Genomic DNA, 15,557 nt, shown 5'->3' on the forward strand with positions numbered 1-15,557 from the left:
ACTTTAGATAATTTAGCATGGCCAATCCACCTAACTTACACACCTTTGGACTGTGGGAGGAAATCGGAATACCTAGAGGAAACCTACGCAGACACAGGGAGAATGTGCGAACTCCACACAGGTGGTTGCCTGAGGGTGGAATCAAACCTGGGTCCCCTGTGCTGTGAGGCAGCAGTGATAATCCCGATCCTAAAGTCAAATGGCATTCAACGTATAAGGACATCTTCATTTCATCCATCATCCAGTGGTCTGGCAGAAAGAGTAATCCAAACTTTGAAGGCAGGCTGAAAGAAACAGCCTACAGCTTCACTCGATATCAAACTGTCCCAATTCCTATTTGATTACGGGACCACCCCTCATGCAGCTACTGGGTTAGCTCCAACAGAGTTGCCGATGGGGAGAAGATTCTGAACCAGGTTAAATCTGATCTTCCTGGAGCTGGGCTGCTGAGGTTGTGAAACAGCATCAGAATTGTCATTGTCAGACACACGATTCTGCCAGGTAAGAGGTACTGTTTACCTTGGGACAACTTTTGGTGTAGGAACCAGGGAATGGCACTACATGGTCGATGCGAGATCAGGTCCATTGACGTTAAACGTTTGGGTAGGTGCAATGGTTCTGAACAAGCATGTGGACCACGTGAAAGCTGCAAACTCACAAATGGAGCTGGAGCAAAACTTGCCTGGATCCTTGCAACATTTGGAAAGGCTGGCTGAACACATGGGTTCTCCCTCTCCATCTGGAGACCTCGGAATTTGAGATGGACACAGTGGATGTCGCAGGCTTTGCCACCTGAAGAAGAGAGTGAATTTCTTCTGACACACTGTAGGTGCAAGAGATGAGCTACTGTGCATCACACACACCACCTGTATCGAAGCAGAGTCAGAGGAACCTGACCCAGTGCTGAAACTCCACAGGAAAAGCTAAAAAATAAATAACTATGTGCTCAGTCTCAGCGGGGGCAGGATATTTTGAATGTAACAAAGTCAGGCGGGTGGACCTCATAAAATATGAGTTCCCTGATTGGGGCTGTTAATCTGATCTCATCAGGGAGCCCTGGCAGGCAGATATAAACAAAGTAAAAACAATGACTGCAGATGCTGGAAACCAGAGTCTAGATTAGTGTGGTGCTGGAAAAGCACAGCAGTTCAGGCAGCATCTGAGGAGCAGTAAAATCGACGTTTCGGGCAAAAGCCCTTTATCAGGAATACAGGTAGAGTGCCTGAAGGGTGCAGAAGTGCCTGAAGGGATCTCTGCACCCTTCTGGCACTCTGCCTGTATTCCTGATGAAGGGCTTTTGCCCGAAACGTCAATTTTACTGCTCCTCAGATGCTGCCTGAACTGCTGTGCTTTTCCAGCACCACTCTAATCTAGGCAGATATAAACAGGAGTGTCAGACATCTTGGGTGTAGGTTTGTTCACTGAGCTGGAAGGTTCATTTCGAACGAGCAAACCTACATCCGGAACCTCAACCTGAACAGCAAATCTTCTCAAAACTTATCAGACATCCTATCACTTTGAAAGCTGGCTCTGAAGGAGCTGGATTAGTATGAAGGATTAGATTAGATTAGATTAGATTAGATTAGATGAGATTAGATTACTTACAGTGTGGAAACAGGCCCTTCGGCCCAACAAGTCCACACCGCCCCGCCGAAGCGTAACCCACCCATACCCCTACATCTACATCTACCCCTTACCTAACACTACAGGCAATTTAGCATGGCCAATTCACCTAACCTGCACATCTTTGGACTGTGGGAGGAAACCGGAGCACCACCTGTAAATAAAGGGTGACTTGGTGATAGGATGCTGACCTCTGTGGAGTTATTTCACATCCTCTCAGGATTTATCCGATTAAGCCCATTAAGTATTCTATATGTTTGAATAAGATTACCTGTCATTCTTCTTAACTCCAATGAGTAGAGGCCCAGCCAGTTTAGCCTTTGCTCAAAAGATGACTCTTCCATACCAGGATCATCCTCATGAACCTTGGCTTCCAATGTAGTAACATCTTTCCTTCCATAAGGGACCAAGGCCATGCACAGTATTCTAAGAGGAGGAGGAGCATGTACAGTTGCAGTACAGCATCTCTACTCTTATACTGCAATCTCCTTGAAATAAGGGCCAACGTTCCTGGGCGGCACGGTGGCACAGTGGTTAGCACTGCTGCCTCACAGCGCCAGAGACCCGGGTTCAACTCCCACCTCAGGCGACTGACTGTGTAGAGTTTGCACATTCTTCCCGTGTCTGCGTGGGTTTCCTCCGACAATCCAAAAATGTGCAGGTTAGGTGAATTGACCATGCTAAATTGCCCGTAGTGTTAGGTGAAGGGGTAAGTGTAGGAGAATGGGTCTGGGTAGGTTACGCTTCGGCGGGGTCGGTGTGGACTTGTTGGGCCGAAGGGCCTGTTTCCACACTGTAAGTAATCTAATCTAGTTCCATTAGCCTTTCTGATTACCTGCTGTACCTGTGTGCCAGCTTTCTGTGTTTCATGTACAAGTACTCCCAAGGTCCCTTTGTGTTACAACTTTGTGCCGTTTTTCTCAATTTAGACGCCACTGTTCTTTTCTTCACCCTTCCAAAATGAAAAACTTCACATTTTCCCATAATATACTCCATTTGCCAACATTTTGCTCAATTACTTCACCTATTAATATCTCTCTGTAACCTGTGTCCTTCTCACTACCAGCCTTTCCATCTATTTTTGTGTCATCTGCAAATTTGGCTACAGTACATTTGCTTCCTTTCTCCAAGTCATTAATATATATCGTAAACAGCTGTGGTCCCAGCACTGGTCGCGGTGGAACCCCACTGGTTATAGCTCGCCAATTTGCAAAAGAACCCTTTTCCCCATGCAATGTTTCCTGCCCATCAGGCAATTCTCTATCCATGCCAATATGCTATGTCCTCCCCTAGGGGCTGTTACAACTTAACCTTTTTTGAGGTACTTTACCTAATGGTTCTCCTCTATTGAGTCTCATTCAGACATCCTCGAAAATCCGTGATGAATTAGTCAGCTATGGTTTCCCTTTATGCTTTCTTTAATAATTGATTCCAATATTTTTCCAACAATAGAGTTTAGGCTAGTTGACCTATAATTATCCACTTTTTGCCTCCCTCCCTTTTCAGTTAGGGATGTCACATTGTCAATTTTCCAATCCTTTGCTAATTCTCCAGATTCCAAGAGTTTTTGCAAAATTACAGCTAATGTATCGATTGTGCCTGTAGCTATTTCTTTTAGAATGATAGGATGCAATCCATCAGGACAAGGGCACTTTTCTGTCTTCAGTCCCAATAGTTTGCCTCATATGAGTTCTCTAGTGATGGTGATGGCACTTAATTTCTCCCCCATATTGTTTAGTATTAATGGCATATTTGAAGTATATTCCACTTTAAGGACTGATACAAAATATTTGTTTGACTCCTTTGCCATTTCCTTGATCCCTGTAACTATCTCCCCAGATACATTTTCTCAGGGGCCTATGTTTACTTTGATCTCTGTCTTTTTTTTTAATACATAAAGAAGCTCTTATTGTCAGTTTCTATATTCCTTACTAGTTTGCCCTTGGCAGTTTACTTTCTCTCTCTTTATAATCTTTTTAGTTCTCCTATGCTGGACTCTGAACTTATCCCAGTCTTTGGGGCTATCACAGACTTTTGCCTCCTTATATGCTTTTTCTTTCAACTTAATACTTTCCTTAACTTCCTTGGTTAGCCATGGTTGATTTATCCCTCTTAAGTATATTCCTCCTTATTGGAAATATTTTTGCTGATAGTCATGAATTACCTCCTTAAGTTAAGGCTGAGGTAGATAGATTTTTAATATGGAAAGTAATCAAGGGTTAGGGGGAAAAGGCAAGATATTGGAGTTGAAGATTATCAGATCCACCTTCTCATTGAATGGTGGAGCAGACTCTTTAGGCTGAATGGTCTACTTCAGCTCTTACAACTTACGGTCTCAGAGAGTTCTGTGTTCCTGACCCAGGACGATGAAAGTGTTTTCCATTCAGCATAATATGGGAGGTAAAGGTGTCCTATGATGCTGTCAGTGACAGAATTTGCTGTGATAGTACATTTAGTGCGTTGATGCAGAGCCTTATTTTGATAATAGATGCCACCAGGAACAAAAGGAGTGATCTCCAGTTCCTCCTGCTATTCAACGTGCAGAAATTGTCCCGACCCTCCCTCTCCTTCTTCCTAGATCTTGGTTTGCTGCTGCCAACCTTTTGCCTTTCCTCAGGGCAACTGTACATTGAACTGGAAAGTTAACTCTGTTTAATCTCTCCAGAGATGCTGCTGCTACTTGGCAGCTGGGTGGTATTCAGGATGAGTCAACAAGGAGACATTGATCTCATTTAGGATGAGGTTTCTAAATTCTTAGAATAGCAGAGTCTGATTAGAACAAGTCAACATGGATTTAGTAAGGGGAGGTCATGCCTAACAAACCTGTTGGTATTCTTTGAAGAGGTGACAAGTAGGTAAGACCAGGGAAACCCAGTGGATGTGGTCTATCTAGACTTCCAAAAGGCCTTTGATAAGGTGCCACACGGGAGGCTGCTGAGCAAGGTGAGGGCCCATGGTGTTCGAGGTGAGCTACTGGGATGGATTGAGGATTGGCTGTCTGACAGAAGGCAGAGAGTTGGGATAAAAGGTTCTTTTTCAGAATGGCAGCCGGTGACAAGCGGTGTCCCGCAGGGTTCAGTGTTGGGGCCACAGCTGTTCGTATTATATATTAATGATCTGGATGAAGGGACTGGGGAAATTCTAGCAAAGTTTGCAGATGATACGAAGTTAGGTGGACAGGCAGGTCGTACTGAGGAAGTGGGGAGGCTGCAGAAGGATCTAGACAGTTTGGGAGAGTGGTCCAGGAAATGGCTGATGGAATTCAACGTGAACAAATGCGAGATCTTGCACTTTGGTAAAAAGAATAAAAGCACAGACTACTTTCTAAATGGTGAGAAAATTTGTAAAGCCAAAGCACAAAGGGATCTGGGAGTGCTAGTCGAGGATTCTCTAAAGGTCAACATGCAGGTTGAGTCTGTGATTAAGAAAGCGAATGCAATGTTGTCACTTATCTCAAGAGGGTTGGAATATAAAAACACCGTTGTGCTACTGAGACTTTATAAAGCTCTGGTTAGGCCCCATTTGGAGTACTGTGTCCAGTTTTGGTCCCCACACCTCAGGAAGGACATACTGGCACTGGAACGTGTCCAGCGGAGATTCACACGGATGATCCCTGGAATGGTCAGTCTAACATATGAGGTATGGCTGAGGATCCTGGGATTGTATTCATTGGAGTTTAGAAGATTAAGGGGAGACTTAATAGAGATGTACAAGATAATACATGGCTTGGAAAGGGTGGATGCTAGGAAATTGTTTCCATTAGGTGAGGAGACTAGGACCCGTGGACACAGCCTTAGAATTAGAGGGGGTAAATTCAGAACAGAAATGTGGAGACATTTCTTCAGCCAGAGAGTGGTGGGCCTGTGGAATTCATTGCCGCGGAGTGCAGTGGAGGCCGGGACGCTAAATGTCTTCAAGGCAGAGATTGATAGATTCTTGTTGTCTCGGGGAATTAAGGGCTACGGGGAGAATGCGGGTAAGTGGAGTTGAAATGACCATCAGACATGATTGAATGGCGGAGTGGACTCGATGGGCCGAATGGCCTTACTTCCACTCCTATGTCTTATGGTCTTATTTGTGAAAGGTTTAGAAATGAGAGGGTATAGATTTAAAACAATTGGCAAAATATGCAAAAGCGACATGAGGCAAAGTATTTTCATGCATCAAGTGGTGAATGCGGAGCCTGAGAGTATGCTCAAGGCAGGGTCACTTGAGCCATTTAAAATGGAATGAGACTGTTACCTGAAAAGGAAGAACGTGCAGAGTTATGGGAGATGACAGGGGAATGCCATCATATGAATAACTCATTAGGAGAGCAAGTGCAGGCACGACAGCTGATGGTCTCCTGTGCTGTGACAATGTTGTGATTCTGTGATCTGCTGAACATTTCTTGGATGTTTACATTTTCTTCTTTTAAAGCACTTTGTTTTTGCTTCTTGTCCCATTCCAGACTAGTACAGGATTCTCAAATAGATCTTCTTCAAATTCACTGAACAGAGATGTCTATCTACAGACTAGTGACAAGCACAATATGGTAAGGGTGTTTTTGTATCAATCCTTAAAATAAGGATGACACTGGCAAGGTGAAAATGGCATTTAGTGATCACCAGCTGCTTTATTGCCCAAGTAGTTTCTATTTTCAGTTGAGATGGAAAATGTTGACAAGGTTTTGAAGACTCTGAGTCTCAGTGAGACTAAGAAATGAGTCTCAGAAAAGGTCAGCGAATCAATATGAAGAAAAGAAGATTGAGCAGTGATGAATCAGCAGTCCATTGGTTAAAAGCTGGTTTCACTTCTGTTATATGGACTAGTTCCACTCTTTGCTCTTTTACGAAATACAGAGGAACTTCGATTATCGGAACGACACAGCGGGGCATATTTGTTCGGATAATCAAATGATCAGATAATCAAATGCTGGATGACATAGTTTAGCCAATCATTGGGACCTTGTGATCTTGTTCAGATAATCCGAAATTCGGAGAATCGAATGCTGGATAATCGAGTTTCCTCTGGAATTGAGGTGTGAATTTTCCAAACACTGAATTCTAGAGCCGCTTATAGACTGCATCAAAATGATTTCTTGTACAACAAAACTACCCAGAACCTAACTAGAAACTGCTTACTCCTTTGCCCCATTAGAGCTGCTGGCTGGTCTTGTTGTTTAGGTAATGGTTCTGAAAGGGTTAATGATGGAGTCTGCACTAAGCTGCGTCCAGTTTCATGATGTGACATAGGTGGTAATAAGGTAGAAAATCATAGACTGCAGTTGAGAGTGTGTTGCTGGAAAAGCACAGCAGGTCACGCAGCATCCGAGGAGCAGGAGAAAGAATGTCTGATGTATGAGTGTAGCTTGTAACAGATTGCTATCATGCAATAAGCTGCATTCTGTTAAAACAAGACTCAATAATGGTTAATCCCCCATCACTGTAAACCCTTCAGGCCTTCAGATCCAGTCAAAGATAGAGGACTGGTTGCAGCATCCTTTTATGCTTAAATGCCACAGATTTCTGCTGCTGGATGGAGTGTTCACTCCAATTGGCTAACTTGTCAATGCCAGCTCCTCTGTCTGTGCAGTGATGTGCTTGCTTCTCTGATATTGATATCCATTGTTTTCACGTTATTCTCTCTTTTGACTAACAATACACGAATAGTACCTACCAATCAAAAATATCCACTCCTGGCTTTTCATCAAAGTAAACCTGTAAAAATGGGTGAAGTTCACAATATGATTATGAATATTGAGATCACCTTATGCAATAGTGACCTATTTATCCTTTGTTAACTGACAATGTCATTCAGTAATCTCAAATACCATTTGCAGTCACTAGAAGAAGCTAAGAAATGGAAAACTAAATTACTGTCTTGTTCTCCAAACTGTTATAACACTTGTTTTCTTTTTACTGCATTGCAGACAGATCGAGGGTTTTCAAGTCGAATGTCCTTGAACTCACTAAATAGAGATATTTATATGGAGGCATCTGATAACTATGATAAGGTAAGAGCATTTTTGTGTTTGTTCTTGGAACTTGATTGACACTGACAAGGTTGCATTAGAAACAGGAGGAGGTGATGCAACTCCTTGAGTCTGTTCCACTAACCAGTTGATTATTGCTGGTCTTTAACATTCCAAAATCCTGACCTTGCCTCTTAACCCTTAATAGATTGCTTAACAAATAGCTTCACATCAGATATAAAATTAACAATTGATTTCACATTAAATCAGCTAAATAATTCAGCTCTGAAGAAGAATCATACCAGATTCGAAACATTTACTCCATTTCTCCACAGATGCTGCTAAACCTGCTGAGGAGTTAAGAGTGATGGGGAGCAGAGGAAAATGAAGTGAGATTATAAACAGATCATCCATAACATTATTGGAGCAGGCTCAAAGGCTAAATGGCCTATTTTCCCTTAGATCCTAGGTTAGATTAGATTACTTACAGTGTGGAAACAGGCCCTTCAGCCCAACAAGTCCACACCGACCCGCCGAAGCGTAACCCACCCAGACCCATTCCCCTGTATTTACCCCTTCATCCAACACTACGGGCAATTTAGCGTGGCCAATTCACGTAACCTGCACATTTTTGGACTGTGGGGGGAAACCGGAGCACCCGGAGGAAACCCACGCAGACACGGGGAGAATGTGCAAACTCCACACAGAGAGTTGCGAGTTGCCTGAGGCGGGAATTGAACCCGGGTCTCTGGCGCTGTGAAGCAGCAGTGCTAACCACTGTGCCACCATCCTGTATTCCAATGAAGTAATTGTTATGTTTAACCTTCATTTGATACGTTTGCTTCAGTTAAATTCCACCTCACAGAACTATTATAATAAGACGACACAGTTATTAGAGGTCACCTTGTTGGGGGTAAGGCCTCTGAGTGTCCATCCAAGTCTTTGACTTAAATGTAAAAATATGAAAGAAAGGTGATAATTCCTTGAGGGGAAAAAAAGCCAGGAAGACTCTGATTGAATGCCTGGCATTTTTGTAGACTGTGAATGGTTTGGTGGGGTTTGAGTCTCACTGACAGATTGGGTATGACAACTGAGGAAAGCCAAAAAAGTTGTCCATTTTCTCCTTTACACTAGTAATTTTTAATATCCCTATTTGACACCATAGCGTTGAATTTTTTATTGAGGCTCCAGCTCTCACATGCTCCGAGAAACTACTCATATCAGGTTGTTTGCTATCTGTCATATCTCCCCCGTGAGCTGCACATTTTATATAAAAGAGCTTCAGCTTGGCTAGTACTGAGCCAGGTCTAGTGGAAATCAATCGACTTTACATTGTTAATTACCCCAAGAAGAGTTTTCTGGGCTTCCTCTTTCAAATGCAATAATCCAAGTGGGTGTCAGTGGATTCACTCTGGTGTTTGGAGTGACAGTGGAGAAGCCATATGATACATGTCCAAATCAGGACGGTGGGAACTCGGAAAGTAATTCAAAAGCAGTGGGGCTTTTGCAATTTTGGTGACTGAGGTTGCAAGGCTGGGAGATATTGTGGGAGTGAGCTTGATGAAATGCTGCAGTGAGTCCTTTAGCCAGTACAACAACAGCAGTGCCATTAGCTGCAGGCACTAATTTGAATGAAAATTCCTTAGACATAATCTGGGAAAATGAACCTTACGTTTGAACCGATGTGAACAGTATGTCTCCCTACTGAGTGTGAAATACCTACAATTGTTACTGTTTCTCCAATCGTTTCAAAGTGCCCCTAGGTTTGTGTCTAGACTTCATCAATATGATTGCTGAGAATGCTCCCACATGCAATGAGGATCTGCAGGCCCTGGGGCCATTCTTCGTGTAGAACCTTTTTAGATGCTGCTAATCCTTTGCCCTGTCGGGGCTCTGCTTGCTCTTAGTTGTTGGAAGAAGCTATGAAGTGAAAATATAAATAGACTGTTCTCCAAACATTTAAAATTACTTGTTTGCTTCATGTCCCATTACAGACAAATCGAGGATTCTCAAATAGAACCTTCTCGAACTCATTGAGCAGAGATGTGCAGCATAGTGATAACTATGAAAAGGTGAGACCATCTTTGTGTTTGTTCTCTAAATGTGATTGTTATTGACAAGGCTGCATTAGGAACATTAGAAAAGAGGAGACCATTCAGCCGCTTGAACCACCCCACGTCCTAAACTCCCCAACCAGTGGAGATGGCAGTAATATATTTATTCCACCCTTCCCTAGTTATTCTTGCAGAGTCTCCCTGAAATAGCTTCTGGTACATCTGTGGTCTGTTTGATGGAGTTCCAACCATCATGTTTGGGATGGAATTTTGGTAGCTGGCTTTCCGGGCTCTGATGAAAGTGGAAATTACTGACATGGGCCTGTGCTAGTATCCCAAACCTATACCCCTGGTTTCCTGTTTTTGTGGATGTGAATTTGTGGGCCTGCAAGATAGCCAGTTGGATTCATTAAGAGCCTTATTTAACTATGGTTAAAGGAGATTAGCTGAGACTTTCCAGTCAGTCTTCAGTATCCAAACAATACAGAGGAGCCATATAAACTGATGGCATCAATAAAGTCTAGAGTGCCAGTGCTCTGGGCAGATTTGCAAGTCTTCCCTGCCTCCCTGTGTGTCAGTAACCACCCTCACCACGGTGATCAGGCTGCTTGTTCTGTTTTATGGTTAAGTTTTTAAAACCTTAGTGAAAAGAGACGCTTCTATATTGAAGCGTCATTTAGTGGGCAGCACGGTGGCACAGTGGTTAGCACTGCTGCCTCACAGCGCCAGAGACCCGGGTTCAATTCCCGTCTCAGGTGACTCTCTGTGTGGAGTTTGCACATTCTCCCTGTGTCTGCGTGGGTTTCCTCCGGGTGCTCCGGTTTCCTCCCACACTCCAAAGATGTGCAGGTCAGGTGAATTGGCCATGCTAAATTGCCCGTAGTATTAGGTAAGGGGTAGATGTAGGGGTATGGGTGGGTTGCGCTTCGGCGGGGTGGTGTGGACTTGTTGGGCCGAAGGGCCTGTTTCCACACTGTAAGTAATCTAATCTAATCTTACCTCCACATTAATGCGGCCTGCTGTTGATTTCAACCCCAAAGGCCCCCATGTGCTTCAAAAGCCCACTAGGCACTCTCAATTGGACAGGAAACCTGGATCTGTGTCATTTAAAAGGACTCCAGTATCAAAATTCTAAAGGATGGTTGGTTCCTCTCTGTAGCGGCTTTCAGACCAAGAAACAGGCCTAAACTTTGTTTCCCTACTGCCATTCCTCCCATATCGCCAGCATCTCTATCCTTGAAGTGAAAATATATCCTCGGGTTTCTGACCCAGCAACAATGAAGGGTCACTGCAGTACAAGTCCACGTTAGAATGGTAGAGTTTTCACACACAATGAGAATTACCAGGTCCTGAGCCCATTCGTCAGCCAGAACCTATCTGGATGCAGCTTGTATTCTGCCCTATTGGATCTCCTTGTAATTGGTTGTTGAAAGTAGATATGAAATAAAAACGGGCTGTTCTCCAAACCTTTAAAAGACTTGTTTGCTTCCTGCCCCATTGCAGATAGGTCGAGGATTCTCAAATAGAATCTCCTCAAATTCACAGAACAGAGACATACATCGACAGAGCAGTAACAAGCCTGTCAAGGTAGGAGTATATTTGTATTGTTCCTGAGCTGTGATGCTGGCAACGTACCCTTGATGGCCCAGCCCTAGATATCCTGTGAAGATGCTGTTACATCTTTTCCTGGCTGCACAGCAGCTTGTGTGATGGCTCACTAAGTGGTTTATGGTCAGGAATACCAGGTGTCTGACACAATGCCAATAAAGGAATGGCAAGGAATAATTCGATGTCAGGATTCATGTGACTTGAAGAACACTTGGAAATGGCAGTTTTCTTATGATATTTAAAGGTAAAAGTTGCAAGTCTGAATTCTGTGTGTTGATGAAACTCTGTACATTGCTGAAGCCTACTTTTATAAATAGTGACAAAGAGTATTATCATCAAGAAAGCCAGTTGGTGAAGGATAGACGAGGCCAATCTTTAAACACTTCTCGATGTATTGGCAGAATTGGATGTGACAGACTGTTTTAGACTGTGTTGTAGGGACTCAAGGGAATCTCCAGTTAATGTCCTGCATATATTTAAACACAGTTGGTATATAATCAATGCAGTGGAAAAAAAATACTAAATCTTTATAGATCACAAATAGTCCACAACTGGAGTATTCTGTCAAATTCTGAACCTCACACCTTGGGAAGATATCAAGTGCTCGGTGAGTATGCAGGCTATAATGGTGCTAGGGTTGAAGGACCTAAATTACATGTCAAAACTGGAGAAGGTGTGATTGTTTTTTGTTTTATTCATTCATGAGATATAGTTATTGCTTTCTGGGCCCTCATTTATTACCCATCCCTCATTGTCCTTGTGAAGGTGGTGGTGAGTCTCTGGAAGCTTCTTCATCTGCATTACTTTGAGAGTAGGTAGTCCCATAATATTATTCAGGAGGGAGTTCTAGGATTTAGACCCAGAGGCATCAAATTAACAGCAATGTATATCCAAGTCAGGATGGTGAGTGGCTTGGAGGGGAACTTGCAGGTGGTGATGTTCCCATGTAACTGCTACTCTTGTCCTAGATAGTGGCGATAGTGGTTGGAAAGTGTTCTACTTGGAGCTGAGAAAATGTTGAGTGATTTAGTCGAGGTGTTCAAATTGATGAATGGTTTTAATGGAGTTTAAAAATAGAAGCTCTTTTCAGTGGGAAGAGGGTTGGTAACCAGACGATGGAGATTTAAGATAATTTGCTAAAGAGCCAGAGGAGAAGATGAGAATATTTTTAATCCAGTGAGTTGTTCCATTTTGAAACGCGCTTCATGAAGTAGACTCATTAGTATTTTCAAATGGAGCTGAGTATATATTTGAAAAGGAAAGATTTGCAAAGTTTTTCTGAAAATGCAGTGGACTGAGGCTATTTGGGTAGCACTTTGAAAGAACCAGGATAGGCACAAGAAGGCACATAGTCTTGTTCTGTAGTATGTACTTCCTTGTCCCTGTGCCAAGGGTACATGGAACAGTGAGGGTGCAGGGAAAGTCTTAAGTTGAGGAGAAAACAGGAACCAGTTTCCTTTACTTCCCTGATGGGAGTCAAGTGTCCACTGTTGTTATTATATCGTAATCCCACATGATGACTTTAACTCACTAACTTATTAATCACTCTCAGTGCCGTGATAAATGTGCACTCCATGCACTCTGCATTGGTTCCCTTTCTGATCTCTGCTATTTTGGAACAAATCTTTATTCTCATGCCATTTGTCTCAGTGCACCTTGATTGTCTGATGCTTCATCCTGGTTTCCTTCACTCTGTCAAATTGATTAAATACTCTCTTACAGCACTAGCTAGCCTCTGAGTGATAATTCAAACCTCCCACTTGGTGCAGGTTTCCCCTACCCTTGGAATCTGCTACAATTTTTTCTGTACCTTATTTTTAGCCAGCATTAACAAGATCAATTTTGCAGTTCCAGCATTCACTGGTACGTGGCACTGGGAGTAATCTAGATATCACTGCTTTTGAACTAATATTAGAATTTGAATTAGAACTCCTACAGTGTAGAAATAGGCCCTTCAGCCCAACAAGTCCACACTGCGCCTGCAAAGAGTATCTCACCCAGAACCATTACTCTACATTTTCCCTGATTACACATCCCTGAACACTTTAGGCAATTTAGCTTGGCCAATTCACCCTTGGGCCGTGGGAGGAAACCCATGCAAACACGGGGAGAATGTGCAAACTCCACGCAGACAGTCGTCCAAGGCTGGAATCAAACTCCAGTCCCTGAAGCTGTGAGGCAGCAGTGCTAACCACTAAGCCACCATGCCGCCCTACTTTTTTTTTGAGGTCCTACTTTTTAGTTTCCTGCATGGACCTCATCATCTCTGTGCCACCCCTCAACTTCCTGCAGAATACCCATCCACTTAATTTCATCCTACAATCTGTCTTAGTTCAGGAAATGTTGTTTCTTCAGAGCAGCCTTACTTTACCTCACATGTCACTCCAATGCTCCACATGCACGGACATGTTAATGAGCGTGAATCTGGTGCTCAACTGCTTAAACCCCTTCAACATTATTTCTATCCACACCATTTGTCACCACGTGAAGTGTGATCTTTGGTCCCCTTGTTGCTTTCTTGCCAGTCATTTTCTGAGGTCCTTTGCCCATTCAGGCCTCTGCTAATGTATATGGTTCCCTCAGTGGGGTCCAAGTTGTGTGGTAACATTATATGTTCCAGTCTAGAGTTACAGATTGTGATAGCAGAGGCTCCAACTTTCTAGCCACCACACGGCTGACCAGAGAGCTTCCTTGCATTTACCATGTTTGGCCATGTTGAAACCTGTCCTGGCCATCAAGACCTGGGTAGGGCATGAACCTTCTGGATCAGAGATAGGGACTGTACCCACTGTGCAGCATTACAGCAGTATAAAAGGCTACCAGCAGAAGTTTGTCTGATTGTTCAGTATCCCCATGTACACAGGTGCAAACACAGACTGACACATGTAGGCAGAGGGACACACAGACAGACAAACTAGTTTCTAAGGTAAGAAGAAAGTGCACATGAGAGGGTGAGTGTTTCTGGTGTGCGAACAGGAGTGTGACAATGTAAAAGCCTGTGAGAGGGTGTATGCGCAGTTGTAAGTGTGTATGTCTGAGAGAGAGCGTGTGTATAAGAGAGGGTCTGTGTGAGTATGTAAGAATGTGTGTGTGTGTGTGAGTGAAAGAGTGTGTATAGTGTAGTGGGGTCACCTGTAGCGTCACCATAACCCAAGGTCCTCATTGAGGCCCTCCCTATGGATACCAAACTTGGCTGTCAGCCTCTGCTCAGCCACTCTGCATTATTGCATATCCCGAAGTCTGCCTTGGAGGATGGTGACCCGAAAATCTGAGGCCGAATGTTCCTGACTGCTGAAGTGTTCCCTGACTGGGAGGGAACATCCATGTCTGGCGATTGTTGCATGGTGTCCATTCATCTGTTGTTGTAGCGTCTGCTCGGTCTCACCAATGTACCAATATCTTGAGTGCATCCTTGCCTGCAGCACATGAGATAGACAATGTTGGCCGAGTCACATGAGTACCTGACGTGTACATGGTGGATAGTATCCCCATGTGCAATGGTGGTATCCATATCGACTCTGACATGTCTTGCAGTGGTTGCCATGACAGGGTTATATGAGTGTTGTGGTCGATGTCCTGAAGGCTGGGCAGTTTGCTGCTAACAATGGTCTGTTTAAGGTTTGGTGGTTGTTAAAAGGTGAGAAGTAGAGGCATAGGAAAGATCTTGGTGAGGTGATCATCCTCATCGATAATGTGTTGCAAGCTGCGGAGAACATGGTATAGTTTCTCCACTCCTGGGTCATCCAAACAAACGGAACAGCCATAAAGACCAAATGTGCACCCCAGTATGCCACCATTTTCATGCACTAGTTCGAACAAGACTTCTTTGCTGCATGGGACATCCAACCAGCATTACACAACAGATATATTGACAACAATTTCTTCCTCAGGACTCAAGGTGAGGAATCACTGAAACAAATGCACAGCGATATCAACAAAGTTTCATCCCACCATCGCACTTACTATGGAATAGTCTTTAGTATCTGTCTCATTCTTGGACACATACATCTCCATCTAAGATGGGCACTTCAGTACTTCACTCTGCCGCAAACCCACGGGTAACCTCACGATGCTGCACTTCTGTAGCCCACTACCTTAAACATATTAAAACAGCCATCCCCTACGGATAAGCCTTACGCATACAAAGGATCTGTTCAGATGAGGAGGAACACGATGGACAACTGAAGTTGGTGAAGGACAGCCTCATAAGAACAGGGTACGATGCTCAACTCAGTGATCGCCAGTTCCAATGTGCCACAGCGAGAAACCTTAATGACCACCTCAGGAGACAGACATGGGATGCAAGTGATAGAGTATCT

The 15,557-nt window shown here is 43.6% G+C and overlaps 1 protein-coding gene across 6 annotated transcripts in view; it reads left to right on the plus strand.

The window, feature by feature from the left end:
• The window catches only part of triobpb (TRIO and F-actin binding protein b), a 373,748-nt gene that overhangs the window by 124,418 nt on the left and 233,773 nt on the right, over nucleotides 1-15,557 (plus strand). For all 6 annotated transcript variants that reach the window (XM_072588503.1, XM_072588505.1, XM_072588506.1 and 3 more), the window contains 4 exons: nucleotides 6,074-6,157; nucleotides 7,535-7,618; nucleotides 9,571-9,648; nucleotides 11,134-11,217. In XM_072588503.1, the coding sequence (XP_072444604.1) occupies nucleotides 6,074-6,157; nucleotides 7,535-7,618; nucleotides 9,571-9,648; nucleotides 11,134-11,217 (330 nt within the window). The remainder of the gene's footprint in view (nucleotides 1-6,073; nucleotides 6,158-7,534; nucleotides 7,619-9,570; nucleotides 9,649-11,133; nucleotides 11,218-15,557) is intronic.

The sequence above is a fragment of the Chiloscyllium punctatum genome, chromosome 18 (assembly GCF_047496795.1).
Source record: "Chiloscyllium punctatum isolate Juve2018m chromosome 18, sChiPun1.3, whole genome shotgun sequence".
NCBI lineage: Eukaryota > Metazoa > Chordata > Chondrichthyes > Orectolobiformes > Hemiscylliidae > Chiloscyllium > Chiloscyllium punctatum.